This window comes from Lepidochelys kempii, chromosome 1 (assembly GCF_965140265.1).
Source record: "Lepidochelys kempii isolate rLepKem1 chromosome 1, rLepKem1.hap2, whole genome shotgun sequence".
In the NCBI taxonomy this organism is placed as follows: Eukaryota; Metazoa; Chordata; order Testudines; family Cheloniidae; genus Lepidochelys; species Lepidochelys kempii.
The window spans coordinates 129,081,423-129,105,352 of NC_133256.1; the positions used below are offsets into that span (position 1 = coordinate 129,081,423).

The following is a 23,930-nucleotide window of genomic DNA, read 5'->3' on the forward strand; positions in this document are numbered from 1 at the left end:
ACATAATTGCATTTTGAATTTCTGCACAGTCTACAGTGAGTGGTCTCTCATTTTGGGATTTCTTATCTGAATTGCATTTATTTGTGGGTGGAGCTGGGAAGAGTACCACTACCCTTTCCCCTCTAATCTCATATCTGAGTCTATGGAGCTTTTAAGGTTCCTTTTTCACCTTCATATTATATTTAAGTACAGAACAAAATGTTGATAAAAGAAAGTCCAGAATAATTTATGTTTTCTCTTTTCAGGATCCCAGGGGACAACTGACCTGGTAAAATCATTAAACTGCTAGAACCTTGCTTACGCTGGGGATTCTAATAGTGTTGTAATTGGTGAAGCTAAATGGATGGTTTGAACAATAGGGTTTGTTTGTTTGTTTGTTTTTGCTGAAATTCCCAGCCTTGGAAGGTTTTGAAAATAAGGTGGTAGTCAGGTCCCACTCAGCTAAGGGATTTGTAGGTTAGGGGCAGGACTTTGAAATCTGCTCTGAAATAAGTGAGGATGCATTTGCACTTTAATGCACAGGCGACATGTTCATGTCATCATTTGCTGGTATCAGGCATGCCGTTGAGTGCTGCATCAATCCTCTTTTATGAAGTTATGTTCAGTGATGGGTAGAGCAAGACACAGTACTCTAACATGAAGATGAAAAACAGTATTGATCACAACGGCTAGAAGCAAGGAAGAACAAAGTTTCGTGGCCATTTTATTCATCATAAGGCATTCCTCATCATTGCAGCAATGTGTGTCCAGGATCATGATGGGTCCAGCATAAATCTGAGACTCTGGACCACTTTGAGGAACTTCCCTTGATTTTAGTGACTGAGGGCATCAGACCACAGATTATCAGTGTGCTTCACCCTTTTTACTAACATCGTTTTCAATTTTTCCTTGCACAAGTTGAGCCAAAGCTTTTCATCAGTCTGCTCATTTTTTCCAGGTGTCGGGACATATTAGTGATGCTGGAGGTCTGCAAACTGTGGGGAGTGTGTGTGACAAAGTGAAATAATAATTGCGGGGGCTGGTTTCACTCCTTCAGGGAGGAGGAGCGAGAAGGGAGAGTCCTTAAACTTCAACAGGAAGTCCTGCATGTTGCAATCATGTCTACTCAGGAGTGATCCTGAGCTGAAGATCCCCAGTTGAGTAGATGTTTCTACCAAAAAGGTCCAGCTTTTTGGAGTCTTTCACCTTGGGAGTCTCCCCTTGTGACCCCTGCTGGTTTTGTTCATTGGCCACAGCAACCAACAGGGATCATGGGGAGGAAGGATGTATATACAAGAACTCATACCCATGAGCTGAGACACAGTACTTCTTTTTGGTTCTCTTGGCTGTGGGGAGCAGGGAAGTGGGGGTTTGCCACAGGCTTTTATTGAGTCCATGATGGCCTTATTGAGAGGTAACACTACTCTTGATAGGCCCTTTGTGGTCAGGTTGTTGACCAAAGTATGGGAGGACTCCTTTACCAACTCCACTTCTATGCCCAAATTTTGGGCTACTCTTTTCAACAGCTACTGATGCGCCTTGAAGTCATCCTGGGAATGTGATGCGCCCATCCTGAACTTGGCTTCGTTGGGGGAGGAGGAGATTGGCACCGGCTGAGGGCATTCCTCCTAATTTTTGCAACGGATGGGTCACACAGTATCGGCCCCTGGTACTCAGCACTCACCTGAGTACCGGAGTTTGGATTGGGGACTGCCTGAAGAGGTGCTGGAGCCCTTTCTTCTGAGGTCATCAAGAAGGTGCACCTCGATCAGGGTCCCTACATTGGAGAAACCCACAAGTTCCAAAACAGCCATTGAATAGACACAAGCCAGTGACCAGGGGCCAAGTACCTGAAGGCATTGCCTGGTTCGGGTCCACCGCCATGCAGGGCCGAGAGGAGGAGTGTCAGGGTCACCTCCTGGCATGTCTTCAGGTCCCATCACTTAAACACAGCTCTCAGTGATTTCAGCTCTCAGTGATTTCAGTTAGTGGGGGAACCTCACTGCTGGTGCAAACTGGGCAGTCCCTTGCATCAGAGACACTGTCCCAAAGCAGGTCTAATGCTTAGATCCAGGTATCAGTGATTTCAGTTCTGCAGTGTATAACAAGACTCTCAATTGCATTTCTTTGTTGCTTCCTGTTCTGAAGCCCAATGACAAGGGAATCCAGGATGTTGACAAAAAACAGGTGCTTCCTTGGCCTCTGCCAAGTTTATCAATAAGCATGTCAATTTTGTGCCAAATGGAGTTATGGATTTAAGAGGTACATACTTGTCCACTGGCACCTGAACTGAGCCCACCAACTCATTTCACATAGGCCACAAGCTTTCATTGACTCCTAACCTAGGCTGAATGTTTACCAGCATACCATAGGTGAAGGACTTTAGTGTCTCAATCCATTCAACAAGGCACCTCCACCCATCCCTGTTCACAAAAAAAATCTATTAATATTTTGGTAGCACCCACTATGTGTTTGATACTATCCAGGCACATAATAGAGTTCCTGTCAGGAACTTCAAAGTTATAACATTCATAAAACAATTAGGAACCAAAATTATACTTCACAGGATAAAGCAATTTGACAGGGTGAAACAATGTCTATATTAATCTGATTATTAGAATCAATTATTGACCTACTGCAGGGAAAAAAAAACCAACAACAGCAACACATTAATCCCCTTACCCGCATTTTGTGTTTTACTTAAAACCCCCCAAGTTATTTGCATAACATATATTTTGGTCTGAAGCAAATGAACGCTAAGGGTTTTGGAATGTTCAGGATACGGTCATCAATAAGAACAACGTTAAGGGCCATAATCAATAAGTTTACAAGGCTGCACTCATAGGCCACAATGAAATCTATTTTGACTTAATCAGGTTTCCTATTTTTTCTGGTAAATATATGGCAATTTTGGACTATAGCCAAGCTCTGTCTACTGAGGACAATTATAAACCACTGCAGAACAACTTGCATGATCCACACAGCTCCCAAGTCAAAGTAGCATATTAGCAAACACATTCTATAAGGTTGACAGATTTCATTTGTTTTCTTTTTTCCACCTTTTATTTCAGCCTATGACCAATTATTTACATTTCCTTTTCTTCTTATTATCCCTTTTTTGGGTTTTTTTTTTTTTTGGCACTAGAATGAAAACTCCGTAGCCGTGCTTGAAATTCAGATGAACGATTTCATAAGCTTATCACATATACTGTAGATAGATGCTGCAGTCAGATCAAAAATATGAAACATTCCCTCAACATAAAGGTACATTTTGCTGAAGCCCCCTTGGAAAGTCTATGGTTTAAGGACATTGCTCATGTTACCACACAATTCTGAACTCAATGAGCTTAAATACTTTTTGAAAGATGAATGGCTTTTCTGAAGCTCTCTTTTTTTTCCCCATAGGAGCACTCAACATTTACATTCTTCAAGGATTTCAGGTGACCAAGTTAGAAAACTAGGGCCCAGTACTGAACACCTAGCATTCAGTTCCTCACAGGATAGGGTTGTCAAGGAGCATGAGCAGTAATTCTAATGCAGAAACAGGAGGTAAACGGGGCAGACACTTGCAGACTCTTACCTTACACATTTTACTAGGTGTGTCAAACAGGCCGTTGTGAAACATCAGGTAGGTGTTTCCTGGCTACAGATAGCATAGAATTGCCTGTGTTAGAAATATGCTGAATGTGAAACTCAGTTCTACTTATCATCCGTTCATTTCCCCTCAAAACTTTAAATACCATATTTAATAGACATAGCTGTATGGATAATAACAGGCAAAAGTTCTTCTCATCATGCAGCCTGAATTACTAGGACTGGGATCCTTGCTCTGGAGAATCAACTCCCAGTTTAATCGACTGAGTACCTCTCCTACACATAGCCCCAGAGGCTCTCCCCTCCTTCTGCCTATGGAGTCAAAGGACTGGAGGTTTAGCATGGTGGTTCTTGCCCAGCCCTTCCTGCAGTCCACTATCCCTGCCCACCCCATGGGCACAATCATTAAAGGAGTGAACCCACCCTGTGCAGCTTCCCTTAATTATGCTCTCTGTTACCTATCAGCTCTGTGTTCTTGGGGAACCAGGGCACAGTACCCAGCCTGTCTGACTCACGAAAGTTCTCTCCACCCCCAGCCTCTGCTTGAACTAAAGCCGGTCAGAAGAAAGACTTACAAAAAGCAACGAAAAGGCAGTGGAAGACACACCTAAATCCCTCCGGACAAGGGTGACAGGATTAAGGAAACTCCCCTAACCTCATTTGCATCAAAGATGGCACAGGGAGGCAGCTCCATTAGCATACAGAATGGAGAACAGAGATTCCAAGGCAAGAACCGCACTGAACTCTGGGATCAGAAAAGCAGGAAAGCACTGCATCATGGGGGATCTCTGCTCCAGATGTGAATGAACGCATTAGCTCAGTAGTTATCAGACCAATTCTAGTAATGAATCCTTTATTGGTATCCAAAATACTGAAGCTGCCTAATTGCATTGTGAGCTCCCTCCAAGGAACACCACCCATAGCCAGGAATGTTCAGTTCCTATGTGTTCTTCCTTGAACCATTGTTCTTTCCCTTCAAAAACTCCTACCTATGCTCAAGTGCTCTGATGCCTGGATCCAAAATCTGCATCAGTACCATTGGGACAACATCTTCTCCTGACTGATCATGCTGGGGGCTCTGCCTGTCTAACCAGCACGCCGGACCCTCAGCTATCACCACCACCTGGGAACCCCGATCAATTCAAGCTTCATGGAGTGGTGAGAACCCATCTCTCTCTCTCTCTAGGCATAGCCTTCTGACCCTGACTTGTGTGATCAGTTATAGTTTTCTAAATCTGACTTTTATAATCAAATTTAAGTTAGATTTAATATTATAACCGTTTTGTTTGTTTGGCTCCCCTTGTATGGTTATTACCTGGCAATAAATAACTTTCATGGTTAAGCTGATTGCTTCTCTCTCTCCCCCTCATGGGTATTTTTTGGTTTTCCCATTCGCTCTGCAGCAATGCTCCTCATACCTAAGTTAAAGATCCCTGCAGTGCCCAAAAATCCTGTGGGGTTTGTTCATCAACTGGGTTACTACCAGAACAATTGTAACGTGAAAGTGGGGATAGGGACATGCTGAACCTGCGGCACAGGAGGGTGGCAGCTTGGAAGTGCTGCTCAACTCAGCCTGCTCAGGCATACTCTATTCTGGTGCGGTGTCCATGGCATATGAGGGTGACAGCTCGGAGGTGCTGTTTGACCAAACCTGCTGAGTCCAAGGGCATATGAGGGTGACAGCTTGGAAGTGCTGCTTGACCTGGCCTACTGAGACAAGGGACATATAAATGGGTCAGCTTGAGAGTGCCGATTGATCTGGTCCTCTCAGACGTGCTCCATTAATGTGTGTGTGTTCGTCTGATTCTAGGGCTGGAAGAACCCAGCCCTGGGGAACCTAGGTCCTGCAGGATAGCTTCATTGAGAAAGAACTTGCAGAAGGGAGAAGGAGAGCTCCATATGAGATCACAAGTGACTCATCAATGTACTGCTTGTACATTGTGTATAGAATTACAGAACCCCCCCAGAAGAGTAACTCTAATAAATGAGCATACCCCAAAGTAATGGAGTATTTGCTACACCTTTGTCAGAGGAGGCAGTATGTGCCTCTTAGCATACACAGACAAAATTCATCACTTAGCAACACATTTTATTATTTTCAGCTCTCCAATTATCATGTCACACAATTACGATAAAAGGAAAAGGAGTACTTGCGGCACCTTAGAGACTAACCAATTTATTTGAGCATGAGCTTTTGTGAGCTACAGCTCACTTCATCGGATGCATACTGTGGAAACTGCAGCAGACTTTATATACACACAGAGAATATGAAACAATTACGATGAAAACCACACCACCTAAGTTAGCCTGAAGATTAAAGACCAATAATACCTATTCAAATGTAACATTCTTAATTTTTTGACTCCCTCACCTGTGTTTCCCCTACCAGTGTTCCCTTTGTGTTCTGGTTTGTACCTTATGCATGCTATTCTCTGTACACCTTGTTTGCTCTCTAAGTTGAGATATTTGTAAAAAAAAAATTTTCAAGATGGCCAGATAATATGGTGATGTTCACTGCATTAAATCAGGCAGAAGTTTCCAAACTGTGTTTTCAAACATATTAAGTGGCAAGACAAAATCAGCAATAAGTCTATTAATAGCCAAACCTAGTAAGTGCCTCCATCAGCCGTTTCAGCAGCTTTATTGGTACTGACATATTAGGATTAGTAGCAGGGAAGACAAACCGATTGCAAAGTGTGTTTACTGAGGAATGCCACTACACAGTTGCTGATCACATGGTTGCCAAATGCTTTGGTGGCATGATAAAATTGCCAATGAAGGACACATACCAATCATCCAGCTAGATATCTTAAGGACCTAGCCAGAGATTGATCTGGGTGACACTTGACCTGGAAAGAGGCTACATCTCTTTGGGATTTGCCTTGATGATTAGTAAGTAGGAAGCGAGGCATCCTTTGTCTAGCTCAGTTTGAAGGATTACAGTTAGGGGAAATTGTCTCATTTGATAGGAGCCTGATATGGCACAAAAGGTGCTAATAAAATTTGCGGGTGACAAAAGTTGGGAGGTATTGCCAATATAAAGGAGGACCAGAATAGCATACGAGAAGATCTGGATGACCTTGAAAAGTGGAGTAATAGAAATGGGATGAAATTTTATAGTGGAAAGTGCAAGGTCATGCACCCAGGGACTAACAAAAAGAATTTTTGCTATAAGCTGGGGACTTATCAGTTGGAAGTGACACAGGAGGAGAAAGACCTGGGTGTACTGGTTGATCACAGGATGACTATGAGCAGTCAATATGATGCGTCCATGGAAAAGGTTAATGCAATCCTAGCTAATGCATCAGGCGAGGTACTTCCAGCCGAGACGGAAGTGTTACCACGATTATACAAGGCTCAATCTGGAATACTGTGTGCAATTCTGGTCTCCCATGTTTAAGAAAGATGAATTCAAACTGGAACAGAGAAGGACTACTAGGGTCAGAAGAATGGAAAAACCTACCTTATGAGGCTGTGGGGAGATACGATTGTTCTCTATAAATACATCAGAGGGATAAATACCAAGGAAGGGGAGGAGTTATTTAAGGTAAGCACCAATGTGGACACAAGAACAAATGGATATAAACTGGCCACCAACAAGTTTAGGCTTGAAATTAGACAAAGGTTTGTAAGCATCAGAGAGTGAAGTTCTGGAACAGCCCTTTCAAAGGGAGCAGTGGGGACAAAAAAGCTAACTGGCTTCAAGACTGAGCTTGATAAGTCTATGGAGGTATGATGAGACTGCCTACAATGGTACGTAGCTGATGTGCGACTGCTAGCAGCAAATATCTCCAATGGCTGCTGATGGGGCACTAGATGGGGAGGACTCAGACTTACTACAGAAAATTCTTTACCAGGTGTCTGGCTAGTGGGTCTTGTCTACATGTTCAGAGTCTAACTGATCACCATATTTAGGGTTGGGAAGGAATTTTCCCCCAGTCAGATTGGCAGAGACCCTGAGGTTTTTTTGCCTTCCTCTGCAGCATGGGGGATGGGTCACTTGCAGGTTTAAACTAGAGTAAATGGTGGATTCTCTGTAACTTGAAGTCTTTAAATCATTATTTGAGGGCTTCAGTAACTCAGCAGAGGTTAGGAGTATATTACAGGAGTGGGTGGGTACGGTTCTGTGGCCTGCGATGTGCAGGAGGTCAGACTAGGTGATCATAATGGTTTCTTCTGGCCTTAAAATCTATGAGTCTATGAGATTAAGGGTAATAAAAGATGGCAGTATTGAATGGGATTTACTGCTGGATTAAGGGGAGTTTTCTATGTTAATTTTCTCAGTAAAAGAGGAAACCGTTAACTATACCAGAATTGAAGGGAACAGAATGTATATTCATTCATAAGAACATTAAAAGGCCGGACTTCGTCAGACCAATGGTTTTTCTAGCCCAGTGTCCTGTCTTATGATGCCAATGCCAGATGCTTCAGAGGGAATGAACAGAACAAGACAATCATGAAGTGATCCATCCCCTGTTGTCCAGTCCGAGCACCTGGCAGTTTGAGGCTTAGGGACACCCAGAGCATGGGGTTGCATCCCTGACCACCTTGGATAATAGAATGGGGTTGCATCCTTGATTGATCCTTCATTATCCCATGGTGGCACTGCCAATGCACTTCTGTTTTGCCATAAATATCTAATATTTATCTAAGTGTGTATGTCTTAAGAAAGTATTTGTAATGCTTTGGTGAGAGGCCCTTTGGAACAACTTTGTAAATGTGACATGTGCCTTGATTTTTTTTTTAAACTCCAAGTTCAATTAAATGTATACAGCACTTTGAAAAAGTTACTAATTACAACTTATTAGAGTTTGTTCTACCAAATAAGTTCCCAGTTGGAATTCAGCAATTATGAACTAAAGGGATCCCCAAAGGCACCTGTTTTACACTTGAAAGCTCAGAATTATTGCTGTATGGTAACACTTTCTGATATGCAACATTAGCCATGAAGGAACTGTGCAATACCATTTCTGTTATCTTGAATGGCAACAGAAGAGGAAGAATTTACATTACTTTAGTTGGATATAAATATTCACTAGAACTGCAACACAAGGTTATACAAAATTATATGCAAAATAGTATTACAGTAAGCAATATTCACCCACCTGCATTTTCAGATCCTTGGATGAAAGGCATTGCAGAAGAAAAACTATTACTATATTGTGCTTGACAATATTTTTCTGATACCATCCAATTAATAATTTACTGATAGTTTGGAATAGGATATTCTTATTTTTTAAAGATATTTAAATAGTGTACTCAGAGATACAGACTGTTTTAAATTTGCTTTAAAAAAACCCATGTAATATCTTTAAGAATTTTAGTGAGTCTTCCAATGTTCATTTTTTGCTTTTTATTAAAAACAAAAAGTGAGCTGCAGAAATGCTAGAAAAAATATTTGATCTTTGAGTTCTTGTTTAAGTTACGTTCTCTTATCTCAACAGTCCACTTATTAAAAAAAAAAAAAATGAACAGCACTCTAATCATTCAACCATTTAATTTTTTTTTCACATGCATAATAGAAGGAAACTTCTGATATTATTCACTGAAATAAAATACTGAAGTACCTATTTCTTATCTTCAGCATTTTTTACGTTCACTATCTTCATCAAAGACGTTTTACTGTGATTACGAGAGTAGTTTAAGGCTTCCCACAGCTAAAAGGTTATTTTTTTTTTTCAAATTTATAATGCAATCATTATCTCCATACAAGAGGTAAGATCCTTTAAACTAGTGTTTCCCAGTCCAGGGGCTGGGGCAAAGTAGTACAGAAAGGTCAAGACACAGAGGAGAACAGCAGTAGGGAAAAAGAATCTTCACAACCCTGGATATGTTCCACCATACAAATTATACTTATTTGTTTGTTTATGGTAGCACTCACAATGTACTTTATACTTTCCACAAAGAAAATACAGTCACTTTCCTGAAGAGCTCACAATCTAAAGACAGACAGAAATGGACCCGGATTAGCAGGAATGAGTATAACATATAGGGTGGCAAAGATGGTGCTTGGTAAAACAAGGTTAAGCTACAAAACAAACAAAAATATTACTTTCGGTATTAAATCAGCAGAATTCTCTGTAGTAAAAATAATGTAAAGAGTCTTCAGAAGGACTTAACTGTGGAGAAGATAGGGGGCCTTGTGCATAAGCTCATGAAGGATAAAGGGGGGCAACATGAAAGAATGGAAAAAACAGAAAGGTTTATGTGAGAAGCTGAAAATGGAAATACAAGGCTGTCATCATTGGGGGAGCAAAATGGATGGGGAAGAGGCTATGTGAAATGAGACGGGGGATAAGTAGGGAGTAGCAGAGTTACAGAGGCTTACACAGCGCTTAGTTGAGCTGCAAGAGCATATGGTCGTAGGAAGCTGACAGTGGGTTCCCCCTCCACCCCATTCCAGAAAGGGGAAGTCACAAAACAAGAGAACAAAAAAGAACACACAAAAACAAAAAATCCAACCAGAAGATAAGAACAGGAAAGACAAAGGGATAGACAAGGAATAGGTAGTGGTAACTGTGCCGCACAATGGTATAAGGGGACAACAGCCTATCCATAACAAGGAAAATGTTGAGCACCATTGTTCTAAGCAGTCTGTTATTCCAGCAAACCAGAGCAAAACCCTCCACATGTTTGAAGCAGATGGTCTTTGCAGTTTTGCAAATGCACTGAATGTACATGACATTATGCAGATGACAAGACTAGTATAGCTGAAGAACAGGCAAGAAGAAACATTCCTTCCACTTAGCACTGAAGAAGACAAACCAAGAGTAACCAGGGAAATTTAAAAGTAAATCATGAAAGACTTCATTGTCTTATTTTGGAAAGAAAAATCAAAAATAGATAATTTTTTACTCTACATTTTCATTCCCTACCCCCCAATCTCCAACTAAGAACATGTTGAAATATATTAGTTCTTATTCATATGGTGGTAAACCAAACAGTTCTGGTTCAAAGTCCTCCATAGATTTCAGCACTAGATTTGCTTCCTTTGTAAGATCTTGATTCAAATTTTCATCTGGAATCATAATCACTTGCATCCCAGCTGCCAGTGCTGCTTGAACCCCAAGTGGAGAATCTTCAAACACAAGACACTGAAAAATGAGAAAATAAAGACAAAGGTTAAAATGTTGTAATTACTTGTATTATCACAAGAAAGGATGGCACATTATATATCGGAACACATGCAAAGTCACTTTCTCGAGCTGAGTAAATGAAGTATCTATAGGGCCTGATTGTGCATGACCGAAGTCAGTGAACGTTTTCTAATTGATATCAATGAATGCCGATTGATCCCATAATGCTGAAGAACAGTGGGTCATAATGTAAATGGTTTTCAGTGCAGTTTAGTAATGTATTCTCGTGAACTGGTGGGAAACTTAACATTTTCTACTCCACAAAGCATCTGCTGCAACTGACATGCATATTTTCAATACAATAAATACAGGAGAACCTCAGAGTTAGGAATACCAGAATTATGAACTAACCAGTCAGTCAACCACACATCTTATTTGGAACTGGAAGTACACAATCAGGAAGCAGCAACAAAAAAAACAAATCAATCAAACAAACAAAAGCAAACACAGTACAGTACTGAGTTAAATGTAAACTACTAAAAAAATAAAGGGAAAGCTTTAAAAAACAGTTTTGACAAGGTAAGGAAACTGTTTCTGTGCTTGTTTCATTTAAATTAAGATGGTTAAAAGCAGCCTTTTTCTTCCGCATAGTTAAGTTTCAAAGCTGTATTAAATCAATGTTCATTTGTAAAAACTTTTGAAAGAACAACCATAACATTTTGTTCAGAGTTACAAACATTTTAGAGTTACGAACAACTTCCGTTCCCAAGCTGTTCGTAACTGAGGTTCTACTGTAGCTATATTCTCTCAAACAACACCACACACCACAAAATGTTGGACCAGATCCTCAGCTGAAGAGAGTGGAACTCTGATAAGAAAATCTGTCCCACTGCCTTTAAGCATCATGAAGAAGTCCAATAAATTATGTTCTTGTTAAGAAGTAGTTAAATTCTTTTACTTGGAAAGAAGGGATTGCTGCCTCTTGCAAAACATGTAAGCACAAGTGGGTTGTGAGCACATTCAGCATGCTTAGATGAAGATTTGTGAGAAAAAAAACTGCAAGCACAGCTTGTCTAGATACCTGTGAGCTCTCTTAGGTTCAAGAACTGTTGCAGTTTTTGGCCCATATTATTGCTTATAACAAATTGTAAACAAGTGATATTCAAAATGCATGAGCCACTTCATATCTTTTCAGATGTGTTTTGTACTTAAAATAAGAGTTTTTTCATGGTTTTCAGTTTTTGGATAGCTGGGCTCCATTCAGAATATAGCAAACAAACAAAAAATGAGTGTGTGTCTCAGGAACGTAAATGCTGGGTCTTCTGCTTAACAGATATCTCAATTAGAGACACAATGAAATTAAAAACATTAAATGGGGCCTGATACATAGAGCCACACCACATTAAATAATCTGTATCAATGAATGTCCATATCTGTGGTTTCAAAAGAATTCTGTTAGTTTGTTCTATATTTAAACCTGAAGTCAATGGTAAAACGCTCATGGATTTCAGTGAAGCCAGGATTTCATCATATATTTGTAGCAATAATTTATCTGAATAAGCAGTGTCAGTAAACAATACAGTTAAGAATATTTGAAAGCTTTAGAAATATTAGGAGCAGATAATATATGTGCACATCTTGTGCATCTAGAAAGGTTATTTGCATATATCTGTTTATTGCTCAGCAGAGATGTTCTAAAATTGATATTATAATCTCTATTTTAATGCAGAAAGGGTTTAGAGAGGAGGAGAGGTCACTCAACTGGTGCAGTAGCTGTAGTTCTTCGAGATGTGTCCCCCTATAAGTGCTCCACTTCAAGTACGCATGCAGCTCTTGACCCTTTGATCAGAGATTTTCTGTTAGCAGTGTCTGTCTGGCAAGCATATGCATCCTATGACTCTTCGTGCTGGATAACAAGACTATATAGGATTGCACAGGTGAACCACTCTCAGGTCCTTCTCTACCCAAACATCCCCCAAGAAGCAATCTGAAGCAGAGAGGAAGAAGGGTAGGTAGTGGAGCATCCATAGGACAGACATTTTGAAGAACTGCAGTTATGGCAGAAGGTGAATAGCCACTTCTTCTTTGACTAGTATTCCTATGGGTGCTCTACTTCACGTGACTTTCGAGTAATATCCCCAGATGTAGGATGGAACAGAATTCAAAACTGCAGAACCAAGAGCCGCATCAGACTTTACAGCATGGATCAGGGCATAATGTTTCAAAAAAAGAGTTACCTGTTCCGTAACTGGTGTTCTTTGAGATACGTTGCTCATGTCCACTCCATATTAGGTGTGTGTGCTCCCCATATGCACCGGTGATGGACGTTTTTCCCTCAGTGGTATCCATAGGGGACCAGCTCTGGCACCCCCTGGAGTGGCACGTGCATGCCATGGTATAAGCGGTGCTGCTGGCAACCTTCACCTTCAGTTCCTTCTTGCCAGAAACTCCAGTAGTGGGGAAGGAGGGCGGGTCGTAGAATGGACATGAGCAAACACATCTTGAAGAACACAGTTATTGAAAAGGTAACTGTCTTTTCTTCTTTGACTGCTTGCTCCTGTCTATTCCATATTAGGTGACTCCCAAGCAGTACCAATGGAGGCGGGTAGAAGTTCATGGGCATGTAGATTGCAGCACAGCTCTGCCGAACCCATCATCATCTCTGGCTTGCTGAGTGATTGCGTAATGTTCCGTGAACACGTGAACCGAAGACCACGTCGTGGCTCTGCAAACATCCTGGATGGGAATGTATGCCACGAAGGCTGCCGAGAATGCCTGAGCTCTGGTCGAATGGGCCCTGACGATCGGTAGTGGTGGGACCTGTGTCAACTGGTAACAGGTCCGGATGCAGGAGGTGATCCAGTTGGAAATCCTCTACGAGGACACTGGAAGGCCCATCAACTTATCTGCTGTAGAGATGAAAAGCTGAGTCAACCTGTGGAAGGGCTTGGTATGCTCCAGGTAAAATGCCAGGGCACGTCTGATGTCCAGCACGTGCAGCCTCCTTTCCTCACTAGTGGCATGTGGCTTGGGGCAAAACACTGGGAGGAAGATGTCCTGATTGACATGAAGGAGAACACCACCTTTGGCAGAAAGGTCAGATGGGGTTGCAGTTGAACTTTGTCCTTGCAGAACACAGTGTATGGCGGCTCCGATGTGAGGGCTTTGATTTCTGACACTCGTCTCACTGATGTTATCACCACAAGGAAAACGATTTTCCGTGACAGGTGGGAAAGGGAGCAGGAGCCCATAGGTTCGAAGGGTGGGCCCATGAGCCTAGAGAGAACCAAGTTAAGGTCCCACTGTGGGACAGGAGCCTGAACCAGCGGAAAGAGAGTCTCTCAAGGCCTCTCAGGAATCTGACCGACATGTCATGGAGAACACAGTCTGAGTCTGGAACAGCGGGCAAAATGCGGAAATAGCCATCAGGTGCACCTGGATGGAAGAGAGGACCAGTCCCTGGTTCTTAAGATGGAGCAGGTACTCCAGGATGGATTATAAAGGAGGAGTGCAACAGAGAGAGGACACGCTCAGATGCCCAGTGGGAGAACCTCGTCCACTTGGCCAGGTACGTTGCTCTATTGGATGGGTTCCTGCTTTCCAAGGGGACTTGTTGGACCTCATTAGAGCAGGCCCGTTCCTCTGCGTTCAACCACACAGCATCCACAACGTGAGGTGGAGGAAGGTAAGGTTGGGGTGCAGGAGGCAGCTGTGGCCTTGTGAGAGCAGATCCAGCCGGTCGGGAAAGGGCTGGAGGCGGTCGTTGCCAGGTCCATTAGTGTGGCGAACCAATGCCAGTGAGGCCACACCGTGGCAGTCATGATGAATTTGGCCTTGTCCCTCTTGATCTTTGACAGGACTCTGCTGATGATCAGGTTTGATGGGAACTCATACATCAGAGCCGCCGACTATGAGAGAAGGAAGGCATCAGGGAGAGAATCCTTGCCCAGCCCCTGCAGGGAACAGAACTTACGACATTTCCTGTTCTGTCTGGTGGCGAACAGGTCCACCTGTGGAGTTCCCCACCTCTGGAAGAGCATGTGGGCTACCTCTGGATGGAGCGACCACTCATGGTGAGAGGAAAAGGACGTGCTGAGGCGATTTGCCAGCATATTTCTGACAGCAGGAAGATGACAGGCCTCCAGATGGATTGTGTGCTTGATGCAGAAATCCCACAGACGGAGTGCCTCTTGACAGAGAGCCAATGAATGCGCTCCCCCTTGCCTGTTGATGTAGAACATAGAGGCCGCATTGTCTGTCAACACGCTCATCACTTTGCCTGAGAGATGTGGCAGGAAGAATCTTCAGGCCAGGCGGACTGCTCTGAGCTCTCTGACATTTATGTGCAATGTCAGTTCCTACGGGGACCACATACCTTGGGTCTGCAATGCACCTTGATGCGTGCCCCAGCCAAAGTCCGAGGTATCTGACCTCAGTTTGATCGAGGAGCGTGGACTGTTGAATGGGACTCTGTCTAGGACTGCCTTGGAGTCGGTCCACCATTGCAGAGAGGTAAGTATCTCTGGCGGGATGGTGATGACTTTGTCCAGATGATCTCTGGACTGGGAATAGACCATTGACAGCCACTGTTGGAGAGGTTGCATCCTGAGTCTTGCATGGCAGACAACATATGTACAGGCTGCCATGTGTCCGAGCAACTGCAGGCATACCCGGGCCATGGTCAGAGGGAATGTGGAGACCGTTGCAATGAGATCTACCATCATCCGGAACTGGTCTTGAGGCAGGAAAGCTCTTGCTCAGGTAGAGTTGAGCACTATTCCGATGAACTCTATCCTTTGCACCGGAACTAATGTTGACTTCTTGTCATTCACCAATAGGCCCAGGGACCGGCATGTGACCTGTAGTACCGTGACATCCCGTTGGACTTGAGACCTGCAGCGGCCTTTGACCAGCCAGTCATTGAGATACAGGTATATTTGAATATCCTGACACCTGAATAAGCTGCTACCACCTATATGCACTTGGGAAACACCCTTGGTGCTGTCACTAAGCCGAAAGGGAGGACTGCAAACTGGCAGTGGTTTGATCCCACCGTGAAGCCTAGGAAGCATCTGTGTCCTTGGAAGATTGCTATATGAAAGTACGCATCCTTCAAGTCAAGGGCAGCATACCAGTCTCCTGGATCCAGGGAAAGGATGATGGAGGCAAGGGAGACCATGTGGAACTTCTTTAGGTATTTGTTGAGGTCTCGCAGGTCCAGGATGGGGTTTAGACCGCCTTTGGGATTAGAAAGTACTGGGAATAGAACCCTTTGTTCCTGTACTCACGAGGAATTTCCGCCACCGTTCCCAGCTGCAGCAGGCCCTTCACCTCCTGTGCGAGGAGTCTTTCATGAGAAGGGTCCCTGAAGAGGGACAGGGAAGGGGGGAGGGTAGAAAGAAACTGAAGGGTATAACCCTCCGCCACTGTGTTGAAGACTCAGCGTTCTGACGTTATAGTGGTCCATGTAGGGAGAAATAAAGAAAGGCGGTTGGAAAAGTATAGGGAAGAAGGATCCAGGGTACAGGCTGGTAGGTTGCCCAAAATGCATGCTGCCTGTTGCAGGCGGAGCTTGACTGGGCGGAGGGCTGAGGTTGGTGGCCTTGACGCCGCTTGTAGTCTTAGCGGCTGTTCCTTGGGGTCCAGTTGAACCAGAGGGGTTCCCTCTCCCAGAATGACTGCCTCCGGATGGGGGGGGCGAGACACCATGGCTAATGGTTTGTCCAAGGCCCCTGCCACAGATTTGGGCACTTGCCCAGGCTGGGTAAAACCCCAGAGGTTCCAAGGGTACCAAGCGGCAGGCCACTGGCCCTGGGGCCACAGAGCAGTAGGAGGTACTTCTGATGAGGCGATTACTGATGGTGCCAGGACTTGACCCACTGACAAAGACTCCTGTCCGGTGCTGGAGTCCGAAGTGGGAGGGTGGGGGAAGGGTGGGGTTTGCTCTTGGGCCACCACGAGCAGGTAGATGGGCAGCTTCGCTCACTACAGTGCCAAGTACTGTGGCACGACTGGGATATCTCCCATTGTGGTGAATCCCTATCCTGGAGGCTGATAGTGTTCAGCGGATCGGCCACGACACTCTGGCGATCTACGTCTCCCGCTGCCTGATCAGTACCGAGACCTGGAATGGAGCCGCCCATCTTGGCTCACCTCCTGCCCTCTCCTTGCCCTTGCGGGACATTTTCTTCTATCGCTTGGCAGGTGCTGGGGAGGGCAATTGTTGCCGGTCCGTCGATGGCACTGGGGGTGAGGGCACTTCACACTGATGCTGTGGTGCTGGGAGCAGAGTCAGCCCTTACTTGCTCCGGTTCCAGGGTTACCACCAACTCCATTAGGAGCACTCGGAGACAGATGTCTCAATCCTTCTCCATCTGAGGTTTGAAGGCCTTACAAATTTGACACTTGTTGGTTAGTGAGACTCCCCCAGGCACCTCAGACCAAGTGCTATACGGGTCACTGATGGGCATAGGTTTTCTGAAGGAATTGCAGGGTTTACAGCCTGGGGACTGGGGCATGCTAACTTTATCTAACACTAAGGGTTTTCTAAAACTATTCACAACTTTTTTTTCCCCAGGAAAAGTTTAACTACTTAGCAAGCAAGAAAGCTAGCCTAAGCAGCAGATGTACCAGCACTGTAACTGGCGGCAAGAAGGAACTGAGGGTGGAGGGGGCTGGCAGTGTCTTTTGTACTGCATCATGCACTCGCCACTCCAGGGGGCACTAGAGCTGGTACCCTACGGATTCCACTGAAGGAAATACTTCTGGCACCGGTACATGTGGCGAGCACACACAACTAATACGGAATGCACATGAGCAAGCACTCGAAGAACATCATATGTATTGAAGCCCATGTAGCGGTCTACATATTTCAGATATTGGTACATTCTTCAGTAATGCTGTACAAGTTGCCTGCGATTTGATTCAATGTGCTTTTACCCTTTGTGGGGGATGAATGCCCAGAGTCTCATAACAAGTGATAATATATCCAGAAAAACTATCTCAGCAGTCTCTGATTAGAGATCGAGGACCCCATGGATCTATCTACAAAGGAAATGAAGAACCCAGGTGACTTCCTAAATTGCTTGATTCTATCTAAGTAGAAAGACATTGCCCTTTTAACATCCAAGGTATGTAAGCAGGATTCTTGTAGAGACCTACATAGTTTTGGGAAAAAACATTGCAGATGAATGGACTGATTAAGGTGGAAACTTAGGTAAGAATTTAGGGTGTGGACATAAAAAGTTCTTGTCCTTAAAGAGCACCAAAAAGGGGTGGGGAACATACCATCAAGGCTCCAATCTTCCCAACCTTACAGGTCGACATGATGGCTACTAAAAGACTGTCATCATCAATAAATGAAACAAAGAACAGGTTGTCATTGGTTCAAAACAGAGGTTGCATAAGGAAACAAAGTATCAGGTTGAGGTCCCAGGTAAAGGCAGGGTCTCTACTTTGCACATAGAGATTACCCAAACCCTTAATAAACCTAAATGATACAGAGTGAGCAAATATGGAAAATCCTTCTACCAGAGGATGAAAGGCTGATATTGCAGCCAAATGGACCTTAATCTAACTAACGGATAACCCCGATTTCTTTAGATCCAAGAGGTAATCCAGGATGACTATTAGTGGCAATGAATCAGGCAGGATGCAGTGATAACACCAATGGAAGAATCTCTTCCATTTCTGCAGGTAAGTAGCACACATTGATCTTTCTACTATTTAGTAATACCTGTTGTACTTTCATAATACAGGAGGATTCTAACCCTGTGAAGCATTGAGGAGCTATGCCTTGAGGCAGAGGACTGCTAGGTTGGGATGAAACACGCAACCTGAATCTTGTGACAGGAGATGAGGGATGTTTGGGAGCTTCAATGATGGTTGGACACACAGGTGAAGCAAGAAAGAGTATCAAGCTGGTCTCGGCCAGGATGGCACTATAAGGATAATTCTGTCTCTGTTCTGTCTCATCTTGTTCATCAAATATCAGCAGTGTTAAATGAAACACATAGTACAAACCTTTCTTCCAAGATAAAAGAAAGGCACCTCCCAAAGAGTGGTGGCCCAGACCTTCTCTTGAGCAGAAAAGAGGACTATTACTATTCCTGGAGATGGTGAAGAGATCCACCTCTGGCAGTCCCCATTTTAGGACTATAATGTGGAGAATTTGGGTGTCTAATTTCCATTCATAATCCTTTGAGAAGTATCTGCTGAGGACATTGGCTGTGGTGTTCTGAATACCTGGGAGGTAGACCGCTAACATTTGGATCTGATGAGCTATGCACCAATTCCATACTTTTACAGCTTCAATGTACAGGGAGAGGGTTCTTGCTCCTCCCTTCTTGTTGATGTAGAACATACAGGTTGTGTTGTCCATCATGACCGTAATTAATTTGCCCCGATAAGGGCTAGGAAATGAAAGCAAGCATTCCTGACAGCCCTGAACGCCAACGGACTAATGTGAAGGCTGGACTCTTGAGTTCTCCATCTGCCCTCAGTCATGAGCGGATTGTGGTGAGCTCCCCATCCCATCAGTGATGCATCTGCTGTCAGAGTTACTGATGGGGCTGGGTGACAGAAAGGGATGTCTGCACAGATGTTGAGTTGATTCTTCCACCAGTCTAAGAAGCTCCTCACCTGTAGAGGAACCACCACCTGTCTGTCCAATGTTTATCTAACTGGAGAACAGATCATTCTGAGCCAACCCTGATAGCAGGGGAGATGCACCTTCGTGAGCAATCATGCAAGGCTACAAGCCAGACATGCCAAACTTGTGGGGAGAAAATGCAGAAATTGGGCTTGTTTTTGGCTTAATTGGCTTGTGAGTTGCTTGTTGGCTAGTTTTCGGCTTGTAGCATGTTGCTTGTCTGGCTTGTAGCTTGTTGTTTCTTTTTTTTTTTTTTTTTGATGGCTCCTGGCAAGCTGGGGCAAGGGGAGGAAGAGAGTCAGGGGTGCACAGCAGGCCCACCATAGTCCCAGACTGCACGCCAGGGGCTCTAGTCATATAGAGTGTTGGGGTTCTTAAGGATTGGCTTGTTTTGGCCTTGTTTTGAAATGGGATTAGCTTGAATTTGTGCTTATTTACCACATGAAAGTTGGCAACTGTGGTGCAAGCTGCCATGTGTCCCAAGAGTTGAAGACAGTTTCTTATTGAGGTTTGAGGGCTTCCCTGAATTGCCTATACCAGACCTGGCAAGGTTATGAATCTGTCTGAGGAAAAGTAGGGTCTGGCTCTCAATGAGTCCAAATATGCCCCCATGAACTCTATTCTCTGTACAGGGGTTAATGTGACTTTTTTACATTCAGCTGCAGAACCAACTCCTGGAACAGAGCAAGGGCCATCTGGGTGGAAGACAGCACTTCTTCATAGGAGCGGCCCTTCAGTAGACAGTTGTTGAGGTATGGGAAAATTAGGATTGATTTTTGTGAAAAGTCAGCAGCCACTACTCCCAGAACCTTTGAGAACACACGTGGTGCCAACGAAAAGCCGAAGGGAAGCACTCGGTATCAGACATGGTCATGGCCTATAGTGAAACATAGGTATTTCCTGTCCAATGAGAGTATCATTATATGGAAATAAGCATCTTGTAGATCGAGGGCCAAAACTTCACTTTCTCTAGTGAAGGCATTATAGCTGCCAGTGTCACCATTCTGAACTTCTGAGACTTCATGAACTTGTTTAGAAGTCTTTGATCTAAGATCAGTCTCCACTCTCTGTACCTCTTTGGCATGGAGGAAATACTTCAAGTAAAATCCCTTGCCCTTGTGAGGAGGAGGAACCAACTCTATTGCTTCTAATTAAAGGCGAGCATTCAGGTCTCAAAAGAAGCTTATGAGAGGGATCTCTGAAGAGAGACGTAGGACATATGGAAGGGAAGGAATGATGTAAAATGGATGGTGTAGTCCAATGTTATGACCTCTATGATTCATTTGTCTGTAGTGATCCACCTCGAAGCATGTTGGATGTAGGCTAGTAGGTCTCCAAAGCGGGGAAAGTGGACTAATGAACATCTGTTGTTAAACCTAAGTATGGGGAGATTTGAATCGTCAACCAATCTAACAAAACTGTTGCTTTAAAGATGGCTGGGTGGTAGTGGAGGGTGGTTGGGCGCCCCTCTTTTTCTGAAATCTGTCTGGCATGGTCGGTGGATCTATGGAGCCCAGAAAACAGAGCAGGATGTGTTGTCTGGGCAGACTGTGACCTACTAAACCTTCTCTTAGTTGCAGGTGTATACATGCCCATGGATTGTAAAGTAAGGCCTAGAGGCCTAGAGTCCTTTAGAGTGTGCAAGGACGCATCTGTGGGTTCTGAGAACAGTTTACAATTGTTGAAGGTTCCCCACAGTGTTCTGTATTTCTCTCAGAATCCCTAAGAGATGGAGCCATGATGCCTTGTGTATAGAGATGGATCTGCCAGTTGTGCCTGCAGCATCTAAGGACTCTTGAAGAGCAGTTCTGGCCACCGATTGTCCCTCTGAGATGATGGACTCTATATTCCTGTGGCAGATAGTCAATAAAAGCCATGAACCTTTTGCATTTGTAAATTTATATTTGCCCATGACCTCCTGATAGTTCACAATCCTGAATTGCAGGGTTGCTGACACGTAGGCTTTTCACCCAAAGAGATCCAGCCCCTTCCGGCTCTTATCATATAGGGTAGACTTAGCAAAGTGCTGCCTGCCCCTATCATTTACTGCATTTACCACCAGGCAGTTAGGTGAAGGATGGGAGAACAAAAAGTCATTTGAAGGAGTATTCTTAGTGGGAACATAATACTTTTTATTTGCCTGTTCACACACACGTGGAATAGTGGCAGGTGTCCGCCACAGCATTTTAGCCAGGTCTAGAAGCAGTTCAATGATGGGTAACACCACCCTGGAGGGTGTTGCTGACTGGAAGATATCCAACAGTTTGTGTTGTGAATCCTTGACATGTTTGAGAATAATTGAAGAGTGTCATCTACCCTCTTTATGAGGTCTCGAAACTGCCAAAAATCAGCAGCCATAGATGGTGACGGACGAATAACTGCCTTGTCCAGAGACAAAGGATGAAATAGGTGTTTGAGGGTTGGCCTCTTTATCCACCCTAGAGTCCTGCTTCTCAAACGCTTCCTCCTGTGGAGGGGGGTGGTTGGGGAAGAAAGGGCTGTACAACTCTAGCCTCCCTGTAAGATGGTATTAGTGGTCTGGCAAATTGTTATTGATCGGCAGCACAGGGGTCCCAGTATGGCTATTGTGGGGATTCATAAGGAAGTGGGGTGGCATGCAGGGTTGGTTCCACCACATCTGATAATGTGCCTGATCCTCTCTATGATCTTCAGAGAATGGGTTCATGAAGGGATATACTGGAGAACCTTGAAGAGGGATGGAAACTTCCAGTCAGTCTCTTTCATCCTCCTCCATCTCATCCAAAAGAGAAGCACCCTCAGAAAACAGCAGAGAGTCCTGCAGTACCAGAGGATGGGAATCCAGAGATCAGGGTCTTGGAACCCATGGAGACCTGGGACTCCGGTGCATCTGTTATCGAGAGGTCCTTAGTCCATCCGGACTCCCACGGTATTCAATCAGGGATTGGTAGAGACATAGTAGTCAAGGCCATGGCCACTGAAGCTGCCTGCTGATGGTGTATGTACTGAAGTTGATGCTGGTGTTTGGCATTGTTGCTTGCTGGGTGCTGCTAGCATGGGTACAAACAGCTGGGCTGAATGCATAGGTACTGAGAGTTAGGCTGAACTTGATGACGCCGGTCCCAAGTGTCTATGCTTGCCCTCCTTGCTGGTATAGCATACTGAGGACTTATCAGAGCCATGTCTCTCCTTTGTGCTACGGGCCTTTACAACCCCGCTGGTATCAAAGGAGTTCTCCAACTCAGTGGTACTGAGTCGAGAGGTCATGGCTTCAAAGATGGTAGATCTCACTGGAGACTGGATCTTTTTTGGAGCTGGCTCCTTAAGGTTAGAGTCCATGCTCCTGTTTTTGGAAGACTTCTCTGAAGCTGCCAAAGTCTCCCTTTTCTTAGGGGAAGCCACTCCCAAAGAGCTAGATCTGTCCAGAGACAGATGTACAGGGAGGTCGGACTCAGAAGATGGCCAAAGGGAGCATTCCATCATTAGCAGTCTGAATTTCATCTCTTTTTGCTTGCCTTGGTCTCGAAGGCCAGGCAGAAGCTGAACTTCTGGGAGATGTGGGACTCCCCCATGCAACAGACACACTTAGGCCTGGCCTACATTATAGATTTAGGTTGACATAAGGCAGCCTTTTTCCCGCCAATGCAAGTGGCCTACTACACCGACATAATAATTGTACCTCCACGAGAAGGGTAGAGCTTATGTTAGTGTAGTTAGGGCAAGGTAGTGAGTAATGCAGTGTCTGCATAGACACATCAGCTGTTGGCTGTCATTCTTGTCAAATTGACAAGAAAGCCGGGCTATCACTGGGGCGGATGGGGGGCTCTACTAGAGCATACTGCCCCCGTGCTCCCATCGGGGCTGCCCTCACCCCGCTTGGAGCTCAGCTGCTTTGAAGTCCCAACTGCCTGCTCCCCGTGGGGAGCCTTGCTGTTGCCCAGAAGCTCCCAGATCCGCACCTCGGAGCCCAGGAGCCATCTGGACTCCAGGCATGGGAGGGGAGGTGGCAGTCACACTCTTGGTGGCAGGGAGAAAGGAGCCAGGGGGCATCCAGGGTCCCAGTGGTGGGGAGGCAAGAGCCCAGAGGGGCAGCTGGGCTCTGAGAAGTGGGGAGCCAAGAGCCCTGTGGCAGACAGGCTCCTGGAGGTGGGAAGGCGAGAGCCCAGAGGGGCAGCCGGGCTTCCTATGCCAGGAACAGGGAGCCGAGAGCCGGGGTTGCAGCTAGGCTCGTGTTGGCAGGGACCCGAGAGCCTGGAGGGGCAGCCAGTCTCCCCGTAGGCAGGGAGTGGAAAGCCGACAGCCCAGAGGCAGGCGAGCTCTTGGCAGGGGCTATGTGAGGAGCTGAGAGCCCAGGCTCTCACCCCCCGGCACTGCCCCTCTTAAGTTGGTGGAAGCGCTCCTGGTGAAGATGTGCATCACCGACAGAAGGAGTGTAGTGTGGACTTCAACCACTGCAGTAATTACATAGGTCAACTGAAGTTTCTAGTGTAGACATTCCCTGACTGTGGCCATCGCTCACAGGAATAGCCTTATGGCAGGAGAGGCAACATTTGAAACCTGGTGAGGCAGAAATGCACTGTCAGAAACAAAATTAGTTTCCCTGAGGGGAAAGAGAGGAGATAGATAAATAGTGAGGGGAATGTTTTAACTAA

At 44.8% G+C, this 23,930-nt stretch overlaps 1 protein-coding gene across 2 annotated transcripts in view; it reads right to left on the reverse strand.

The window, feature by feature from the left end:
• Window positions 1–5,650: 5,650 nt before the first annotated feature.
• PUDP (pseudouridine 5'-phosphatase) overlaps window positions 5,651–23,930 on the reverse strand; it is a 146,872-nt gene continuing 128,592 nt past the window's right edge. The window contains exon 4 of one of the 2 annotated variants that reach the window (XM_073354388.1): window positions 5,651–10,667. In XM_073354388.1, coding sequence (XP_073210489.1) covers window positions 10,491–10,667 — 177 coding nt within the window. In that variant the 3' untranslated portion in view covers window positions 5,651–10,490. The remainder of the gene's footprint in view (window positions 10,668–23,930) is intronic. The other variant, XM_073354397.1, reaches the window with a different exon arrangement.